The 18,692-nt window shown below is 28.2% G+C and overlaps 1 protein-coding gene across 1 annotated transcript; it reads left to right on the forward strand.

The window, feature by feature from the left end:
• The first annotated feature begins 1,526 nt into the window (after positions 1-1,526).
• On the forward strand, positions 1,527-17,925 carry LOC107456711 (sn-1-specific diacylglycerol lipase ABHD11). Its single transcript, XM_016074653.5, has 8 exons — positions 1,527-1,581; positions 7,000-7,082; positions 7,839-7,883; positions 8,725-8,890; positions 10,085-10,258; positions 12,080-12,265; positions 15,819-16,018; positions 17,625-17,925. Exons 2-8 carry the CDS (start codon positions 7,006-7,008, stop codon positions 17,758-17,760), a joined length of 984 nt encoding a protein of 327 aa, XP_015930139.2. The 5' UTR covers positions 1,527-1,581; positions 7,000-7,005; the 3' UTR covers positions 17,761-17,925.
• The last annotated feature ends 767 nt before the right edge of the window (positions 17,926-18,692 follow it).

Genomic DNA, 18,692 nt, shown 5'->3' on the forward strand with positions numbered 1-18,692 from the left:
CTACACTGTCTGCATTTTTTCGGCTTCAAGGTATTCCTGTATGGATCCTCATTACCATCCATAAACATGAGCTGAGAGCCGTCATCGCTTGAGAATATTCTTATATAGCGCTCTAAGATCACAGCCGTATAACTCAGAGAAGTCAGAGTACATTTCTGAAAAACGTGCAAATACATGCGTCTTTCAACATCACGCTAGCCGGACCATATCATCTCGACTTCTATGACAGTTCATTCAAAAAAATTTTGATATTAGTTCTCTTCATACATGAAAACGTAGAGGTTACCTATTGAGAGATAGAATTGGAATTCTTCTATAAAAAGAATTAGCCTCATTGTACCAAAACTGGTACATAGACTCATTGTCAGCCCGATTGCAGAGAAAGTTCTTTATAGATCTGTATTTCCCAGGCATCTCTTAGATGAACGGTGGAGCACTTTGAGCCCTATGTAATATTGTTCAGAGGCGCTGTCTGCCTACAGTTCATTTCTTACGGAATACGAAGCGGGTCAACCGAGATAAAATTTGGAGACGAAGATATGCAAGGAATGGAGTTTTGCAGCCAAATCTCCAGATATGAGTCACCCGCAGCATGCTTGGATGTTTTAGACTCCTCAATTGTAGCTCACCATACCATTCCAAAAATATCCTAAAGCTAATATCTACTTTATGTATGATTTTTTGCTAAAAAGGGTCATACTCTATATTATACCAAATTCAATTTATACCTTTGGGTTTTTATAAATATTTATAACTACAAAAGATTGTTACTTAAATAAACTATATAGTTTTATAGATCATTTTGAGTGAAAGTTAAGAAAACGATAGCTTCTTGCACACTTGTTTAAGGCGGTAGGAAATTTCGCCGGAGCTACAGTCATCTCTTGTCTTGAAAAAGATAATTGCACTTTTAAATTTCCTTTAATTAAATTGTAAAACTGTGGCAGTTTTAAAAATATTTCATTTATGTTTAAAAGTGAAACATTTTCAATGTTTTCTTTTTAAATATAATAAATTCTTCTTTTATCGAATAACTTATGTTGATTGGTATAATAAACCAATAATACTTATTATTTTAATGACTCTACCTAAATATAATGAAGTTTGACTACTTAAAGAAACGTAATTTCAAATATTGAACACTGAAAATAGCATTGTTTTAATTTAAAATATCATCTGCTCTAATCAATTAGAATATTCCAATTTAGGCCGCTGAGGGACCATTAAGATTGAGTTTTAGCGCGACCATTAAGATTGAGTTAATTCCTTTTTTTTTTTTAAATTCATATAAAGATATAATCCCTCATATCATATCAAATTTATTAAAAAATGTTTCACTAAGAGATAAAATGTTTTTGTTTTTTTACTTATTTAGAAAAAAAAGCAATAGAAACAATTTATATTCCTCTTGAATATCCACATTTCCTCGATATCTATTTAATGATCAGCATCGAGGTTTTTTTTTAAGTAAAGAAAAAAATGACATTGGAGTAAGATAAAGAGATAATGTTAATTTGAGTATTTTTTCTCTACTTCTGCGATTTAAATCAATTGATTAACAGTTATTATAGGTTTTTACACGTAAGTTTTGTCATTTATTTTCAAACGATATTATATTTTTTTCTTTTCAATCCAATCATTTTTCTACATAATATTGTTTTACATATATTTTCTAAGTAAAATCAGTAGTCTTAAGTAGAATATTTGTAGCGCATATGTCAGTTTGACCTCTGCATAGTGCGCAAAAAAATAAACAATTTGACACTGAAAATGCTTTGATCTAATAATCGGATCTTCAAGTTCTACGACTCAATTTTAATATTCGAAGGATTTACCTCAAACATGCTAATTTATTAGTACAGGCGATAATTTAAGAAACATATTAATTAAGCTCATTCTTTCACGAAACATAATTTTTTTTCATACGGATTCAGATTTTTGACCCTGAAATATATGGGGTAACTGCAATCTGTGAATATGGTCACAATAGTTTGGTCAGGACAGTGCTCCAAAGTCTGAACCCCTTAACGTTAGTTTTATTTTTCGCGTATTTCGTCTTATCTCGCAGGCTTTTAAAAAGAATTGAAAAATTTTTGCAAACATTTATAAATTTCATTTATCCAAAGATAATTCCTTGCAAAAAATAACTTTTAAAAAATATGTATTATTTAACATTACCTTATTTAATGATAGTAAAAAAATGTTTTTGTAAGGTATACAATTTTTTTCACCATTTTAAAAAATAAAATTTTGATTGGCAAAAAATAAAATTTTAGCGAAATCAGTCAAACCGTTCATCAGAAATCAAATTTCACAAACATCGTCGACTTAAAAATCGATTTCTAAGGAAAAGTTCTAACGATTTCGCTTAACTTTGGTAATTAGCCATTTGAATTACATTCTTTAAAATGCTGAAAAAAATTGCATACCTTACAACTGATTTTTTTTTACTGTCATTAAATAAAATAATAAAAAATAATAAATATTAATTTTCTTTTTAAAAGATTTCGAGGTTAGCAGTTGTCATACAATGCCAATGACCTATAAATAAAAATTCTCTACATATATTTTGTTAACCTACTGTTTGTAATTAAATTTTTGAAAGGGTTATTCAAAAGTGTTTTGTTTTTGCGAATGGTCAATGGATGATGAGCAGTTCCTTCTTTTAGTGATTCTCCAAATAATGATTACTGGGTTGTGTCGGTATTTGTTGTTGTTTTTGTCTAACTGATTACAAATTTTTTTAACTAATATTTTATTTCAATATTAGTAAGTTTTTTTAAAAAATATACTTAACCATTTAATTGTAATTGAATGTTGATACAATCTCGAATGACAGTTTTTTTCTTTTTCGACCCTGAGTTCTGTGCAGTACAATTTTTTCTTTTTAGTATGTAATAAATTATAATTTCTATTACATACATTTTTGATTTTTGCAGAGTGTGTAAAATATTTGCATATGGTTGTAGATACAGTAGTGTAATTGTAAAGAGATCACGAAGTGTTTTTGACCACTTTCGAAACCGTAACGCGCTTAATTGATGTAACTGTAACTTTTTTAACTGTTTTCTATAAGAGCTTCTTCATTTTTGTCACATGCGCATTCGATTTTTGTATCATCGTCACTTCTCCTCCACAGTGCGGTTTTATTTTTCCTTCCTCATTAAGAGGTTAGAATGACGTCTTTAGCTCAATTTTTTGATTTTTTTCATCAAGTCATCAGTAACTCTGCTTCTTTTTACAATAATAATAATTTCTGCATCTTTTTAACAAAAGTATGGCGTATTTTATCATGATATATAAATTGAAGGTGTAAATCACGATCCCAACATCTGAGTGAAACTCATCTGCCGTCATCATTATGCTCTCGAGATATGCTGTAAGTCCGTACGATGCTATCGTATCCAGTGCTTTTCTTTACCGTCATTTAGCTGTCGATCCCCGGTCTCTCTTACGTCGTCCAGCTTTCCGGTATAAAATTAATGACCGCCAACTGATTTCCATGCAGATCGACGTTTGCCTCTCCAAAATTCACCTAACGATGCTATCGTATACAGTTGTTTTTTGTCAACCGTTATTTTGTTGTTGATCCCCTGTCTCCCGGACGTCGTCCAGTTTATTTCCATGCCTGAGCCACTACTCTCCCACAACTCCACCCAAACATGAGTGCCTTGTCCTCTTTTTATGCAGCAGAAGAAAATAAAAGAACTTCTTGTTTTTAATTACTGTCTCATTAGTGACTGATCACAGATTTTTTTGATTTTATTTTCATCGTCACTCCTGCAAAAAAAGGTATGTTTTTTTGTTTTTTATCCTTTATAGATCTGGGCTACCACTTACGGTTTAAGTGCCAAATATTTTTTTATCAAAATCTTATCGAGTAATTTATTTTCAATATTCCTTAATATATTTTTCTTACCTAACAATCCCAACACATATATAAATGCAAAAGTTTTTCAATTTGTTTGAAAAGCTCTCGAGATATAGCAAAATACGCAAAAAATAAAACTAACACTGAGAATTATAGACTTAGGACAGCTCTCCTGACCAAACTATTGGGGCCATATTTCCCTGATCGCGGCTAAACCCTATATCTTGTGGATCAGAAATCCAAATCTGTCAAGAAAAAAAAGCATGTTTATTCAGAAAAAGTACGTTTTTGTGTCTGATTTCGTAACTTAAAATAACGTCTGCTCAAATTAATTAGCATATTTAAGGTTAACCCCCTCGAACCATTCTGATTCAATCCTAGTTGTGAAGATCCGATCATCACTTCAAAAGTTATTGACGGTGGTCTGTTATTTTTTTTTTTTTTTTTTTTTTTTTGCGCACTGTACATCGAAGATTAAAACTCAAAAATTTTGAAATAATTCAAAATGGAGATTTCGGAAAAAAATAAATATAATTCAGTTTCAAAAATTGTCTGCTCTGGGGCCTATTCTCGAAAAGTTAATTCATAAGTTGCAGCAGTTATTATTATTTTGATCTATCAAAATGCTGTGGGATGAAGCTTAATGATTAACTTCACAACAGGATGAAGGGAAAAGCAATATATTTCATTATTTATGATTACAATCTAATTATTTTGTTTTTGGTCAACAAATAATTTTAGAACTCTTGGGTTTTAGCTCTCCTACTGCGGTTACACAGTAAAAACACTGTATTTATATGTTTCTATGTTATTGCAAAAAAATAATTTATGTAGGCTTTCGAATATACATTGTCCAAAATTGTGGATCAAATTTCGCTATTAAGTTTCGGCACTTTGGATCCATCCTCCGAAAAATCCATTTTACAGTAAAATCCAGTTTTTCCGCAAAATAATACACCGCAATTTTTACAGCAATATTTACTTACTTAGTGATTTTACAGTAATTATAACTGTAAAAATTATGGTATATCAGATTTTTTATTTCGTAACACGTTCCGGTAAAAATGGATTTTATGGTAATTTAATCCAGAATTTTTTACATTGTAGATCAGAAAGACAACAGAAATAATTTTATTGCAATAAAAGTATATAAATAAAAACTATTTACTTATTGTGAGGCTGCCTTTCGGGATATTGTTCGATTTTTATATGAGAAATAATGACAGTATTTATAAAGTGCAGTCTCAAAAATCTAGTTAGAAAGAGCGAAGTTTATCTTAAAGGCCTCACTCCAATAAAACAGATTTATATGTTGATAAGTTTTATTTTAGTAAAACTTTTCTCACAATCATAACTCATAAAATTTAAATAATTGGCTCAATTACTTATGCAAATTTCAAAATAAAGCAAGTGCATACCGTGGTTTTCATTTTAATTTAGATATTTGTCGTCAGTATGATTATTTTGTAACAGATTTTTTGTCATTATAAAATGATAAAAACTTCTGGGCGCAAGATTCTTTACCAAAAAAAGACAAATCTGCTTATCTTTTTAACAATAAAATCATTAATTACTTTCATCCAAACGTCCTTTTTAATTCTGCTTCTCTGAGGGAAATAATGCTATTGGCCGATTAAAAACGCTTTCTAAAAAAAATATTTTTTCATTAATTTATCCTTTTTTTAGCATTGTACATTGTGTTAAAACAATAAACTTAACACCTTGAACTTCTAATTAAATGGTAAGGTTATCAAAATGCTATCTCAAAGGGAGAAAAACACCCTATGATAAGTCAATTTGCTAGTGCTAATTTTTAAATACAATACGAAATAAACACAGAAAATAATATTCGTTGATTGCATAGCAAACCATCTTTTAACTGATAAGAACCCTCAAAAAAGAAAGGACCTTCAGTAATATAAGAAAGCGCGTTAGTTAGAAACTAGTATAGTAGACATATATCTTTATCCTCTCAGATGAAACTTAACATTAAAATTATTATACTTTTCATTTCGTCAAAAAATTAAATTCGTAGCCAAAAAGGAACGATGGAACTTAGGGGATTATGAGGGGTGTTTCCAGAAATCAAATTCAATTGTCAAGTTTCTCCCTTTCATGATGTTTAGGGCTGTTAGTGAAAGCCAGAAGAAGTTAAATAAGGCAATATGTTGATGTAGCATTTCCTTCATTAATTATGACGCACAAAAACACTGATTTTTATGGAAGTGTATCGTTTTTACCCTAATCAATGCAGCTATATTATTCGTAAACGATGATGCATTATTATTATTATTAAACTTGCCGTTTACGATTTTGTATCAAACTCTCAATTTTAGTAACAGAAGATGTTGAAAGGCTGGTTAAAATATCTTAAACTTACCTGATCTATCTCTAGTTCGCTCTCTTAACGATGCAATTTCTTTAATTAAAAATCGGCATATGAGAAACAGTGTCGCACAAAACAATTGAACATAAGACATCCAATTGACCCCGACTAAGAAGAGATTAAAACTGTCAAATTAATTGATTTAATATTTATATCACCATCGATTTTAAGGGTTCACCTGCCGTTTTTCCGACAGATACGTTTGCTCGACAGTACACCTTTTATACGTTCATACAGTCGGACAAATGTAATATCGGGCAGACGTGCCCATCTTACAAATGAATTCTCAGATGGCCGAATTTGGATTTAAAAATTTAAACATTAATTAAAAAATATGTTGAAAAGTTTTAATGTTTTAATATTTAAAACATGTTACGATTTATTATTTGAATCATCGACTATTTAAAATCTTTAAACTTTCATGACATACACTGTAAAAAGTTCTGGATCAGATTAAAGTAAAAGGGTACTCACTTTGGGTGCTGTTACATTTTATCGTGAAATCCAATTTTATGGAACATGTTACGGAATAAAAAATGTGATATGCCGTAATTTTTACAGCAATAATTACAGTAAAATCTCTGAATCACTGTAATTAAATAAATATTACTGTGAAAATTACGGTAAAATGGATACGGTAAACGGATAATGCACCCAAAGTGTCTTCATACCTTAATAATGATCTGGGATGTTTTTACAGTGTAACAAAGTACAGTGTTACAAAGTACATTAACTATTTTAGGATAAAATGATGCTGCATCAGAATGCGTTGTTTTTGGCATTGTTACTTGGATTAAGCTGTATCATTTCTTCGAAGCAAACTGAGTAAGTAGTAAAAGTCTGCCGTTGTATGTATCGTATATTTTCTATAATATTTTTTATATGTCAGTCAATAATATTCATTGTATATTGGGCTAGATAGGAAAATAAAATTTTTGAATCATTGAAAAATTTAGAAAATTTATTTAAACCATTACTCAAAAATCGGTCGAAGAAATTTTCAAAATTTCAAAATTGCCCACAAAATTTTATAAGCAGCAAACATTTCAGTCTTTGAAGACTTCTTACTTTATTAACTTTTATGTTATCAAATTTTTCAATTAGTAAAGCTAGTAATCATGATCTTTTAAATGAAAACAAAATATTCTAAATTGAAAACCTCAAAAATATATGTACTGCTAAAATATCTGTATTTTCGAAACATATCCTCAACAAATATTTACCAACTATTTCCAATTATTATGAAAAAAAATTTGAGAAGTTAGAATTTATGATATGATTTAAAGAGATTAAAAATATAGTACAAACCTGGAATTAACTGTTTGAATGGTGCAAATAATATGAAAACAATAAAAAATATCCTACATAGAAACAGCAGTTACAGAATTAAGTAATGCAATTATTGCAAAATTATTTTAAAATATTGTTACAGGGGCAACAGCTAAGGAATATTGTTGCAGGAATATTTAGAAACATTTTAGGAATTTAATGCGCTGTGTTATTATTATTTCAATTATCTTGTATCTATGAGTGCTGGTTTTAAATAAATCAAATCAATTTTTTTTTTGTTCCTTCCATTAGAGCAAATTGTCCTGAACAACCTCATTCAGAGGATTCATGCCCTAGGTGAGTATTAAAATGCATGTTCTTACGCAAATTTCCTTTTATTTTAATAGACAATTTTTGCTGGAAATGTATTGTATTTTTCTTAGAAACGTCTTAGTGTATTGACTCTAAAAATGCCAAATGGGTCTCTTTAAAATAAAATAAAATCCTTTAAAAAAATGGACAATTTCCCGTTTTTCTAAAATGCTGTTCAGATTTATTTTGATTTTCACTAATTTAAAGGCATTAATAACACTTGGGAACAAATTTTTTGTAGTGTATACACAAATACTTCATATTGCCTAATTTGAGTGAAGGAATTTCAAATCAGAAATTCTCTTTGCTCCTAAAGCTGCAGATTTTTTTTAAATGGCATTTTCTGGTTTATTTTTAAGCGAAAGGTACAAGTTTTAAAATGTTATATATAACAGTGGGACGCATGAAATCTGCGACAATCTTCTAGGGGCATTACTACATGATTTTTTTCACATAAATGATGAAACTGCTTTCCGTTTCTTTTCCATTTTTTATGCGGATGAAAATGCGTTTTTCTGCATTCTCACCAAGCACAAAATAATTTTATGATTTATTATAATTAAAGTCAAGCCCAAAATTAGTAAATCGTAATTCAGAAATCAGTATTAATTTAGTATTTATCTATTTTTGAGTGAACAACTATTTTTAAACCAAATTTGGGGTTTGAAAAAATATTCGCAAGAAAACTTTATCCTGCACAAAATAAAAATAAAAAATAAATTAAAAAAAGAGACTTTGAAAAAGAGTGTTTTCGATTCATGAATGTGAATTCAATGATTTTTATAGACACTTATGACTAAAAATACCTACTATTTTATACCTTTAGCGCTAATACTCCGGAATCACTGCCATTAGCATATACGTGCATGAGCATAACATACAATGGCAGAACAGACGACAGAGCACCAATTCTTATATTGCATGGTTTTACCTGGTTCAAAGAAATGTATATGGATATAGCTAAATACCTTGCTTTAAAAACAGCTAGGAAAGTAAGTAAATGCATTGTTTCGTCACTTTAGGTTTTATGAAAGCTTTTATAAATATTACGTGGGGAAATTCTATAAAATATAGAGCCATTTTGCATTTAAAAAATATGAAATGTTATACAGCGTTTTTTGTAAAATAACTCTCTGAATTGAAAATAAAATAATTTTCAAATTTCGGGATTCAGTAAATATTGCGCGAAAAAAATTCGACGAATTGTGATCTGAATTTTTATGTTACTGAAAAATTCTAGGAAAAAGTAATTTTTTATACAAATAAGTTTTTCATTTAGAAATTGAGAATTTTTATTGAGTAATAAATTATTAGATTATGTATGGAATATAATATTGAGATTGAGTAACTGTCCTGAGTGGTGTTGCTGATACATCATCGGTCGAAATTTTTAATGACAATTTCGGATAAATGTGTTTAAATTCAGTGTTGTTTAAAGAGTTTTTAAATGTCCGCATTTTGAATCCTTTGTTGTTTTAAGTTTTTGTAAAGCTTTTGTAATGTTTTGTGCGTTTTGCGCACTTCGGTGTATTTAGTAGCTTTTCATCAAATGTTTTTGACTTCAAAACTTCTTTTAAATTTGAGAATCAGTGTAGATAAACCTTTAATGAAAACCACTGTAGCTTTCTTCTCATCTGATTTTCCAAATTTTTTATTTGTAAAACGAGCTGTCACAGATGTTATTCCGCTTACTTGAACATGTTTCACGATTTCGCTCACTGGCGACCAATTCTCCTACACTCCTTTTAATTGAATTTCCTTTTTATTTTTTGAATAAATTGCGCAAGTCGATACATCACGTTAAATTTAAAGATTTTAAGGAAGTTCGTATCTTCAAACAAATAATGAAATGATATCCTTTATTTTGAAGAAATGTTTCTTCCTCTATTCCCTAAAAAACAGTTTCGTCAAAAATCAAAACAGCTTCATGAAATTTAAGTATATCTATACTTTATGAAATATAATTAATGAAGACTTTTGAAAGCAAATTGAGTAGATATTTCACCCTCTATAATCAATTATAAATAAAGACAGGTCTATATTGATAATTAAATAAGTAAAACAGTAAGTAAAAATTAAAAAACTTATTAATAGACTTTTTTAAAATGGCATTTTTTTAAATTTATCTATTTCAACTCTTAAAATAATAATTTCTAAATTTTTGAAAAATGACTATTTATTTTCAGATTTATGCTGTTGATTTACGTAACCATGGAGAAAGCCCATGGAGTGAAGAAGCTGATTCAAAAGCGATGGCTTCAGATTTGGCACTTTTTATGAAAACAATTGAGGCAGATAAAATAGCTTTAGTTGGGCATAGCATGGGAGGAAAAGTTGCTGTCGAGTTTGCCCTTACTTATGTAAGAATTATTTCAGTTTTATATTTTCTTCTGGCTACATATCTACATATCTTTTATTGATGAGCATATCTTTTTATTGATGGTTACGGGTTTTAAACGATCAAAATATGGAAGTAGACGCTATTTAGAAAATATAGTGCACATAACAAGAGGTCAATAGGGTATTAGGAATTTTGGTTTACTTAATATTTATTTCACTTTTTCCGTAATTTATCATATCCTTGAAGCTGTTTAAGATGATCAAATAATATCTGCACAATTGTAAAATAATTTGAATCTAAAAGATAATTTTTAGCAATTACTTTATATTTTTTAATATTTTACTTAATAATAGCCGAAAAATATTCGAAATGAATTTTGATAACAATGAATTTTTATAACATTTCAAATAATACAGTTTTAAATTAAACTACCCAAAATTTGAAAGGAAAAAAAATCCGTTGAATAGTTTTTGAGAAATAAAATTAAAAAACAAGTTTTTTTATCTCTTAAATTAAGAGCTTTTCTGTAAATTTTGTCAATTTTTTTTATTCCGACATTAAAAATAGCGTAGTTTAAAAGGATGCAAAATTGGTATACTCTACAATTCAACATTTTTCAAACTAATTTTAAGTAAAATAATGATAAAAAAAAGAACAGTTTAAAAAATTATTTCTTACATGGAGTTACCTCTGGATGAATGAATGCTATAATCGTGTTGAAAATTTTTGATTCGCTGAAAAAAGTTTCCAAGCTATGGGGAAAAACACAAAAAGGAAAAAAAAATGTTAAGGAGACCAAAAATTCAACCACACACCATTGAGCTATGGAGACAATGGATATTGAACTATGGAATATTTTTCGAATAGGCATTTTTTGATTATTGAAATTTTTCTGATATTTTTAAGATCAAAAATCACAATCTGTTAGTTAGAAAGGCATGTTTGTTCAGAGAACGTATGTTTTGGTCTGATTTCGTAGTTCTAAATTTCGTCTGTTCTAATTATTTCGAACCAAAAAGTAAGTAATAGTTAGCTCTAATTAATTAAAGAGGTCGAAATCAGTAAGATTGGAAATTAGTATGCAAAAATCAGATCAGTAGAACAAATGTCATTTAAATTGATAGCTCTTTTTTTCCTCTACACTATGAAGAGAGTTATTAAGGAGGCTTTAAAACCCAAGGAGCGTTGTTAAGGCTCATATTTAAACCTTTTTTAAAAGTGCATATGTTAAAATTTGTTTCCAGTTCCTTTGCCTTCCTTACCTTTCCATTCAAATTAAAAGTTTTAATGATATTTTTGTTTATGATATAACTAAAAATATATTTTTCGACATTAACAACTTTAATTTATTTTTAATAAAAACAGATTAGGTAAATCTGTTTTCAACTAATGTTGTTCCATATTTTTCCCACAAAGTCATATTGTTTTCAAACTGAAAGTAACTTTCATTTTGCAGCTCTGTAAAATGAAGTCTTTTAAACTATGATGTTGTATTGATTGGTGTGAGGTACGTTTGTAACAGAATACATAAAAATTAAATATCCAAATAATTAATATAAATATTACAATTACCAACCCTGTCTTCACCAAGGTACCTTAGAAATGTCAAATTATCTGGGTTTCTGAAACCTTTTTATTTTCTTTTTGAGGCTCTGGCAAGTCACTGAAGAAAACAGGAGAAAATTTCTTACTTATTTATTTTTTACTATCAGTTCAAGGATTTGAACATTGCATTTTAAAAATTTGCCATAGTCTTGCAATAATGTTTTTTGAACTTTGCATTATATTTGTATTTAATTTTAATGAACAACTTTTTTATTAAATATATTACACATTTCAGCCTGAAAAAGTGGAAAAGATAGTTGTAGAAGACATGAGACCAAATGGGATGAGTGAGGAAGGTCAACAAACATTTGATCCCAATCAAGATTGGTCAGAATTTTTACGAAAACCCCTTCCTGACGGTTTAACTGAATACGAAGCTAAGAAATATATTATAAAATATTTTGAGAGAACATTTGAACAAGTAAGAATTTTTTTTACCTTAATTTGTTTAAACAGCTAAGAATTGTATGAATTGGTAATTGTGCTGAAGTGCAAGAAATACTTGAGAAGCTTAGTGAAAAAAGAAAGGTTCCAACAAACCATTTTTAGTACCAAGAAACGTTCTAAAAATGGAATTTTTTTAAAGTGTGTTTCTCAGAATCATGTACTGTTACTAAACAATTTCTGTTTTGGTTATTAAATTTGTTTTTGATGGGAAAATGTGTTTTCAAAACATTTGCATGCTATTTCTGTATTTTCTAAATCTCATGGATCTAAATTAACTGTCAATTGTACTTTTTTTCTGCAAAATACTTTTTTCTAAAACTAAACCAATTTTTTGTACTGACCATGGAAACCATGGTCAGGAAGGGGTTTTTACGAAAAAACCCTTCCTGACGGTTTAATTGAATATATCGTAAATTATTTTTTAATAAAGTATTCGTATTTTTTTTGGAGAATATTTTTACAAGTAATAATTATGTTTATCTCAGTTTGTTTTAACAGCAAAGAATTGTATGAATTGGTTATTGTCATGAAGGGCAAGAATTATTTTAGAAGCTTAGTGAAAAAAAGTATCAAGAAACGTTCTAAAAATTGGCATTTTTTAAATGCTATTTTCTGCAGCTTGTAAGGAACTAAATTATTTTTCATTAAATTAGAAACAAATTAACTATTAAATTTGTTTTGATATTTTAGAAACAGTTTCATACTATTTCTGTATTTTCTGAATCTCATGGCTCTAAATTCACAAAACTGTCAATTATACTCTTTTTCGGCAAAAATATTTTTTCAAACAATTATTTCTGTGCGTATTAGTCAAAAAGTACGAAATGTTTAATGATTTTGATCAAGAGCCCTTTAATAAACTACGCTCTCTACTCTGGCATATTTTAAATTTTTTTTATTTCAAAATTGTATTAAAATTTTATGTAATTAGTATCATTAGTATATTAACTGTAAGTAAAACTCTTGAAGAGAAAGCCTTTAGAATCTCCTTGCAATGGGCTTGACCGTTAGTTAATTCAAAATTTTAGGAATGAAAAAAAAAAAAAGAAAAACCTAATCGAAATTTTGCATATTTCTTCAAGAAAGAATAGCCTGAATTTTACTCAGAACTTATTCTTCACGCAACTGATACTTCTCATAATTTTTTTTCACCAAAAATTCATATTTTATTTATTATTAAAATTATTATTTTTATTTTTTGATATAACATCCAGTAAGTTCTGTCCAGAAGAGAAGCTCTAAGTTTCAGTATGATCTACGCATTATTTTTTCGCAATCATGTCCCTCGGGAAGACAACTTTTGCCAGGGATTACCGAAAATCAATTTTCAAATGCTAAATTTTACAAATCTTTGAATGAAAATTTTATAATATTTTGTCCAAATTTCATGTTTTTAAAGTTTGAATAGGTCAATTGCTTTATTATATTAAAAATAAATTTTGGAAGCTCTGTTTCTTTTTTTAAATCCATGAGTTTTTAATTGAGGAAAAAATTATATTTACAAGTTCTAACAGTATAGAAAACAATCACCGCTTAACTGACATCAAAGTCATGAAACATATATTTAGTTAATATGTATGTTAATTTCAACCCTATTCCAAAAAATTTTAATGTTGGCAACCCCAGCAATGTAGAAAGTAATAGAGTTGTTCAGAAGATTTTTATATAAAGTGATAAAACTCATTTACTTGCAAATAATTTCAAATTTTTTTTTTTTATAATTTTAATTAAATTTAATGACAACAAAAATGTTTCGCTATTATGACAATATTTTTTTCAACAATTCCATCTTGTAAACTACCCAATTTTAACAACCACATTCAAAACTTGAATAAAATTGAATCAGTTTAATGGTTTCTGAGTTATAAAAACTAAAAATGTCAAAACATTAAAGTTTCATTTATTAAGAACATGCATTTACATTATTAAATTAGATATCACAGTATTGCATCCGCAAATAATTTTTAAGATCGTCAAAAAATTGTATCTATTCGACACGCAGACTTTTAAAGTCTTAACTAGATATCTATATCTTGATATCAAGTTATAGATATCATATAACTTGAATGCTTATGATTTATTCCATTTTCAGCATACTTTAACGTGATTGGGTAAATTTTTTATGCAACTCTAACCAATTAATACTATTCGCAAGAATATAAAGCTACGTAAAGATTGAATTTCATCTTAACAATGTTTGAAGTATAAACAATACCTCGAAAAATCAAACATTTGACTGGATTTCTGAGTTCATGAGTTGTACTTTAATGTAAAAACTTGAGTTTAAAAAAAGAACAGAAAAAAAACCTTTAAAATACTAAATGTATATATAAAATTCAAGTGCTTACTTCTATCATGCTGAGTAAAACCGAAAAACAATGAAATAGTGTAACGGATGGCTACTTTGAAGCATTTAAATAAGTAACCAAACAACGGAAGAAAATTTCAATCTGAAAGTACCTGTGTAAGCGATCATTTCTAGTTTGACGCTTTTGAACATTGAGCAAAAATAAATAAAAAAAAAATATAAAAAAAAAGAACGAAAAAAAAAAAAACATTGAGCAAGAAATTTAACTCAGTCTTCTTGAAAACTTAATTAAAAAATAGGTTTACATAGCACGAATATGCAATTTCAGTCAAATTTCATGTATAAAAGGCAATAATCCAAAATAAGCATTATCCAAGGCGTAACATTCAATAATCCCAGTATAGTTCGTTCGCTAGGAGTTGGCACTTTTCTCCGCCTTCGTCACGTGGTATCCGACAATACTATTTCGCTATTTTTGGGAGAAAGATGTGAACAATGCTGAAAAAGGTTGCTATTTGGCGATCGAATGACAAAAATATCTATTTCGCAGTCTCTATGTTCATTTTTTTAACATTAAATATTTCATAACTTTGATGATATTTCTCTCTTTTGAGTGAATTGTTTGTCCTTTTTGATACATTTTGCTGAGAAAACAGAAATTTTTAAATTCTAAATATATTTTATTAGCAAGAGTAATGAAAGCTTAAATAGTAGATGATAAAGCGAAGTAAGTGACTGAAAAAGAATTCACTGTTTGTGTTCGGCATGCATTAAGGGTTGTCTCAATTTCAAGGGCGGACATGTTTCCCCTCTCACTCCCGAGCTGAAATGAACTCTGAATTGGAGGAGGTGGAGCCAAGTGCCAACTCCTGGCGAACGAATTATACTTAGAATAAATTTTTCCTTCCTTATAAACTTTTTTTAATGAAATGTATAATAGCATTTGCTCACAAAAACATTTAATTGGGAGATAAACATATACAGTATTTCTCATGGAATTCCTGAGTACTTTAAATAATTATAAACTACATAACAAAAATAAATTGGTCTAAAGTGCATCCTTTTTCTAGAATCGCAGATTTTACTAGCCTTTTATTATCTTTTCGTTAGTTTGATTGTTATCCCAAGCAATATTTTTTTTATTACAAACTTTTTAATTACATAAATAATCATATGAAATATAACTTGCCGAAATAACTATTTTCTAAATTATTCACAGATGAATGAAACTATAAAGTATGATGACAATTTCATGGATTTCAATCCAATTAAATGCTCAGAAGGCAAATGCAGTTGGAAATCAAATATGAATGTCCTTCGCAAAATTTTCGCAAATCCTTCAAAGTTCTGGCCTGATAGCAGTGGTAAATTTGAAAAACCAGCTCTTTTCATACATGGAGAATTATCTATTTTCAAAATGTAAGTGTTTCAGCTATTTTCTGTGAATTTTCATTATGCATTCAGTGCACAAAATATCAAAATGTATCACTCAAAATAATTTTTAAACCCATTCATGAATTGTTCCCTTATTAAAATTACTCATAAATTGAGAGATGACATCCTTATGATGGCCCTGCAGTTTCGGTTCCTTCTTGAATCAGTCCCGTTACTAATTCGATTTTTTTTTCTTTTTATATGGACATTAAAGTTCAGTTTCTTATTTTTCTAATTTCAAAAGTTATGTCTCTTAGTTTTTAAAATGTATTAATGAATAATTTTTTTCAGCTTATTAATTATCTTAAACGTGGTTCTTTTGATGTGATTTCCAATGATAGAAAAATCAAGAATTTTAAAAATTATTAAGTTTGAGTAGAGAGTTAGAATTTTTTAGCAATTTTCTTTCCCATCACATCAGGGACTTATTTATGAGAGGTTTTAAAGGAGTCAAAATATTAACAACCTAAAATTAATAAAAATCAAGAAAATTATGTTGGAATGTTTTACACATTTGGTGAAAGTTTCAAAATTTCACTCATAAATAAGAGAAATAAAAATTAGAAGGCAATGAAACGTTAATGTTTAGGTTTGTATACGAATTTGTAATTTTCAAAACAAAGTCGTAACAATTTATAATTATATTTAAACCTTTCATTTGGTAATTTTTCCATTCGCAGGGTAACGGTTTGCGGAAATTCTGGTTTCAAAATTGTAATTCTTATTACCATACATTTAGTAAAAATACAAAACTGCAAAGTAAACTTTACCGAATAAATGGTTTTTATGTCATGCTCTAAGGTATCATGATAAAATTACCATATTTTATCACACATTATGAAACCATATTTTCTAGTTAATTTAAACAATATCATTACCAAATCACTACGGTAAAAATTGTCGAGCTGCTTAGTGTTGCCATAGAGCAAGAAACATGGCCAATTTTACCATATACTGGTACTTTTGGACATATATTTGTTTTCAGTTAGTACGACACGAGTATTTTTTCAGTGAGTACAGTTCTGCGTTCTTTGAGTTATTATTCTTTCTTCAGTTACAAACAAATGAATTAAATTAAAATAAAATACTATTTCATTTATACTTAATTTTGAACGCCAATCTTTAATCATTCTCTGAGGCATCAAGAAAAAATTACCTAATTTTACCACTTTTAAAAAATTTTATCACATATTATAAAACCATATTTTATTATTAATTTAAAAAAAAAATATCATCAAAGCGCTTCGATGAAAATTTCCATGCTTTGTGTGTTCCCATAGAGCCCGATGCACAGTAAGTTTTACCATATTCTGGCAGATTTGAACATATTTTTTTCTTCTCAATTTTGATCATTCATAAAAAAAGTCACGCTAAGTTTATGAAATGTAGAAAAAAAGTGAACAACAACTCTCAATAGATAACTACAAGCAATATCGTCATCTCTTGCCTTGTAATCAAACTCGCTATCATAAACTCCTATGTTATACGAAAAAAAACAACCCAACATTACAAAAACTGCACACTGTTAGAAAACAATTGCAGTAACAGCTGTAGAGTTAAGTGTTAATTACTCCTCATTAATTTATTTCAGAGGTGATGCTAAGGAAGAAATTGTGGAATTATTTCCAGATGCTAAACTAGTCGAAGTAAAAGGTAAAGGTCATATACTGAATCCTTACATTGAATACCGAAAAGAAGTTGTAGATTTCATCAATGCAAAAGATTGAAAAGACGGGTGAAGAAAGCAATGTATGTGGAATTTTCCTTCGAATAAATGGACGTAAGACATTCTGTGTTGCAATTTCATGATATAGTTGGAAAATGTAATAACACAATTTGGTTCATACTTTTAACCATGTGTATTTGAAATAAAAAGGCTGTCCTTTAATTAATAATTATTTTCTACCCGTTTTCACTGAAATTCTCATTTATTTTGTACAAACACATAATCGGCAAACACTCTGAATATTTGAAAAATTATAGTTAGATAAGTTCATTAAAAGTTGAATATGTCTAAGAAAAAGCGTATGGGAATTTTTTATTATTATTATTTCTTTGTTATTTATCCGTATATAGCAATTACTTTTTATCATTAAAGGTTGTAATTTTACAAATATTATCTCTTGCGATCCATTAAAAATTATATTTAAAATTTTTTATAGTGTTGACCATGTAATTTTTTTTATTTTAATTTAAAACGTCCCCTACCATTAATAATGTTTATTAACAATAAATAAGAATAACAATAACGTTAATTAACAATATGAAACTTTCTCTTAATAACAGAATTTAGATTTCTAATAAAACAGATATAATAGATTTTTATGGAGAACTTTTACCGCGAATTTCATGTTTTCCCTTTCTTTCTTAATTGCACAAGTAGTAAATAAAATGAAAGGAAAACTTTCTATTCTTATAAAACTTTTTATTTTTACAATCATTATCTTTTGCAATTTGTTAAAAAATGTTAATAAAACTTCTAGCTCTGTAGATTTTATAAAAATTTATAAGCAATACTTGTAATAGAGTAATCGAGAATTTTTTATTAATAATAGATTTTTTAGACACTGTAAAAATTTTTAGTGTATCTTAAGGCGGCACGGTACTAAAAAATAAATAACTGTAATTTTAAATTAAAAAGTTTAAAATAGAAAAGATA

The sequence above is a fragment of the Parasteatoda tepidariorum genome, chromosome 11, assembly GCF_982258835.1.
Source record: "Parasteatoda tepidariorum strain Cologne lab strain chromosome 11, Ptep-v5.0, whole genome shotgun sequence".
Classification (NCBI taxonomy): domain Eukaryota; kingdom Metazoa; phylum Arthropoda; class Arachnida; order Araneae; family Theridiidae; genus Parasteatoda; species Parasteatoda tepidariorum.

Excerpts from the sequence above, each read along its gene's own strand:
- LOC107456711 (XM_016074653.5), top strand. The coding sequence starts at position 7,006 with ATGATGCTGCATCAGAATGCGTTGTTTTTGGCATTGTTACTTGGATTA. Across the intron at positions 7,083-7,838 it reads ATTTCTTCGAAGCAAACTGA|AGCAAATTGTCCTGAACAAC; the intron begins GTAAGTAGTAAA and ends TCCTTCCATTAG. Across the intron at positions 8,891-10,084 it reads CTTTAAAAACAGCTAGGAAA|ATTTATGCTGTTGATTTACG; the intron begins GTAAGTAAATGC and ends ATTTATTTTCAG.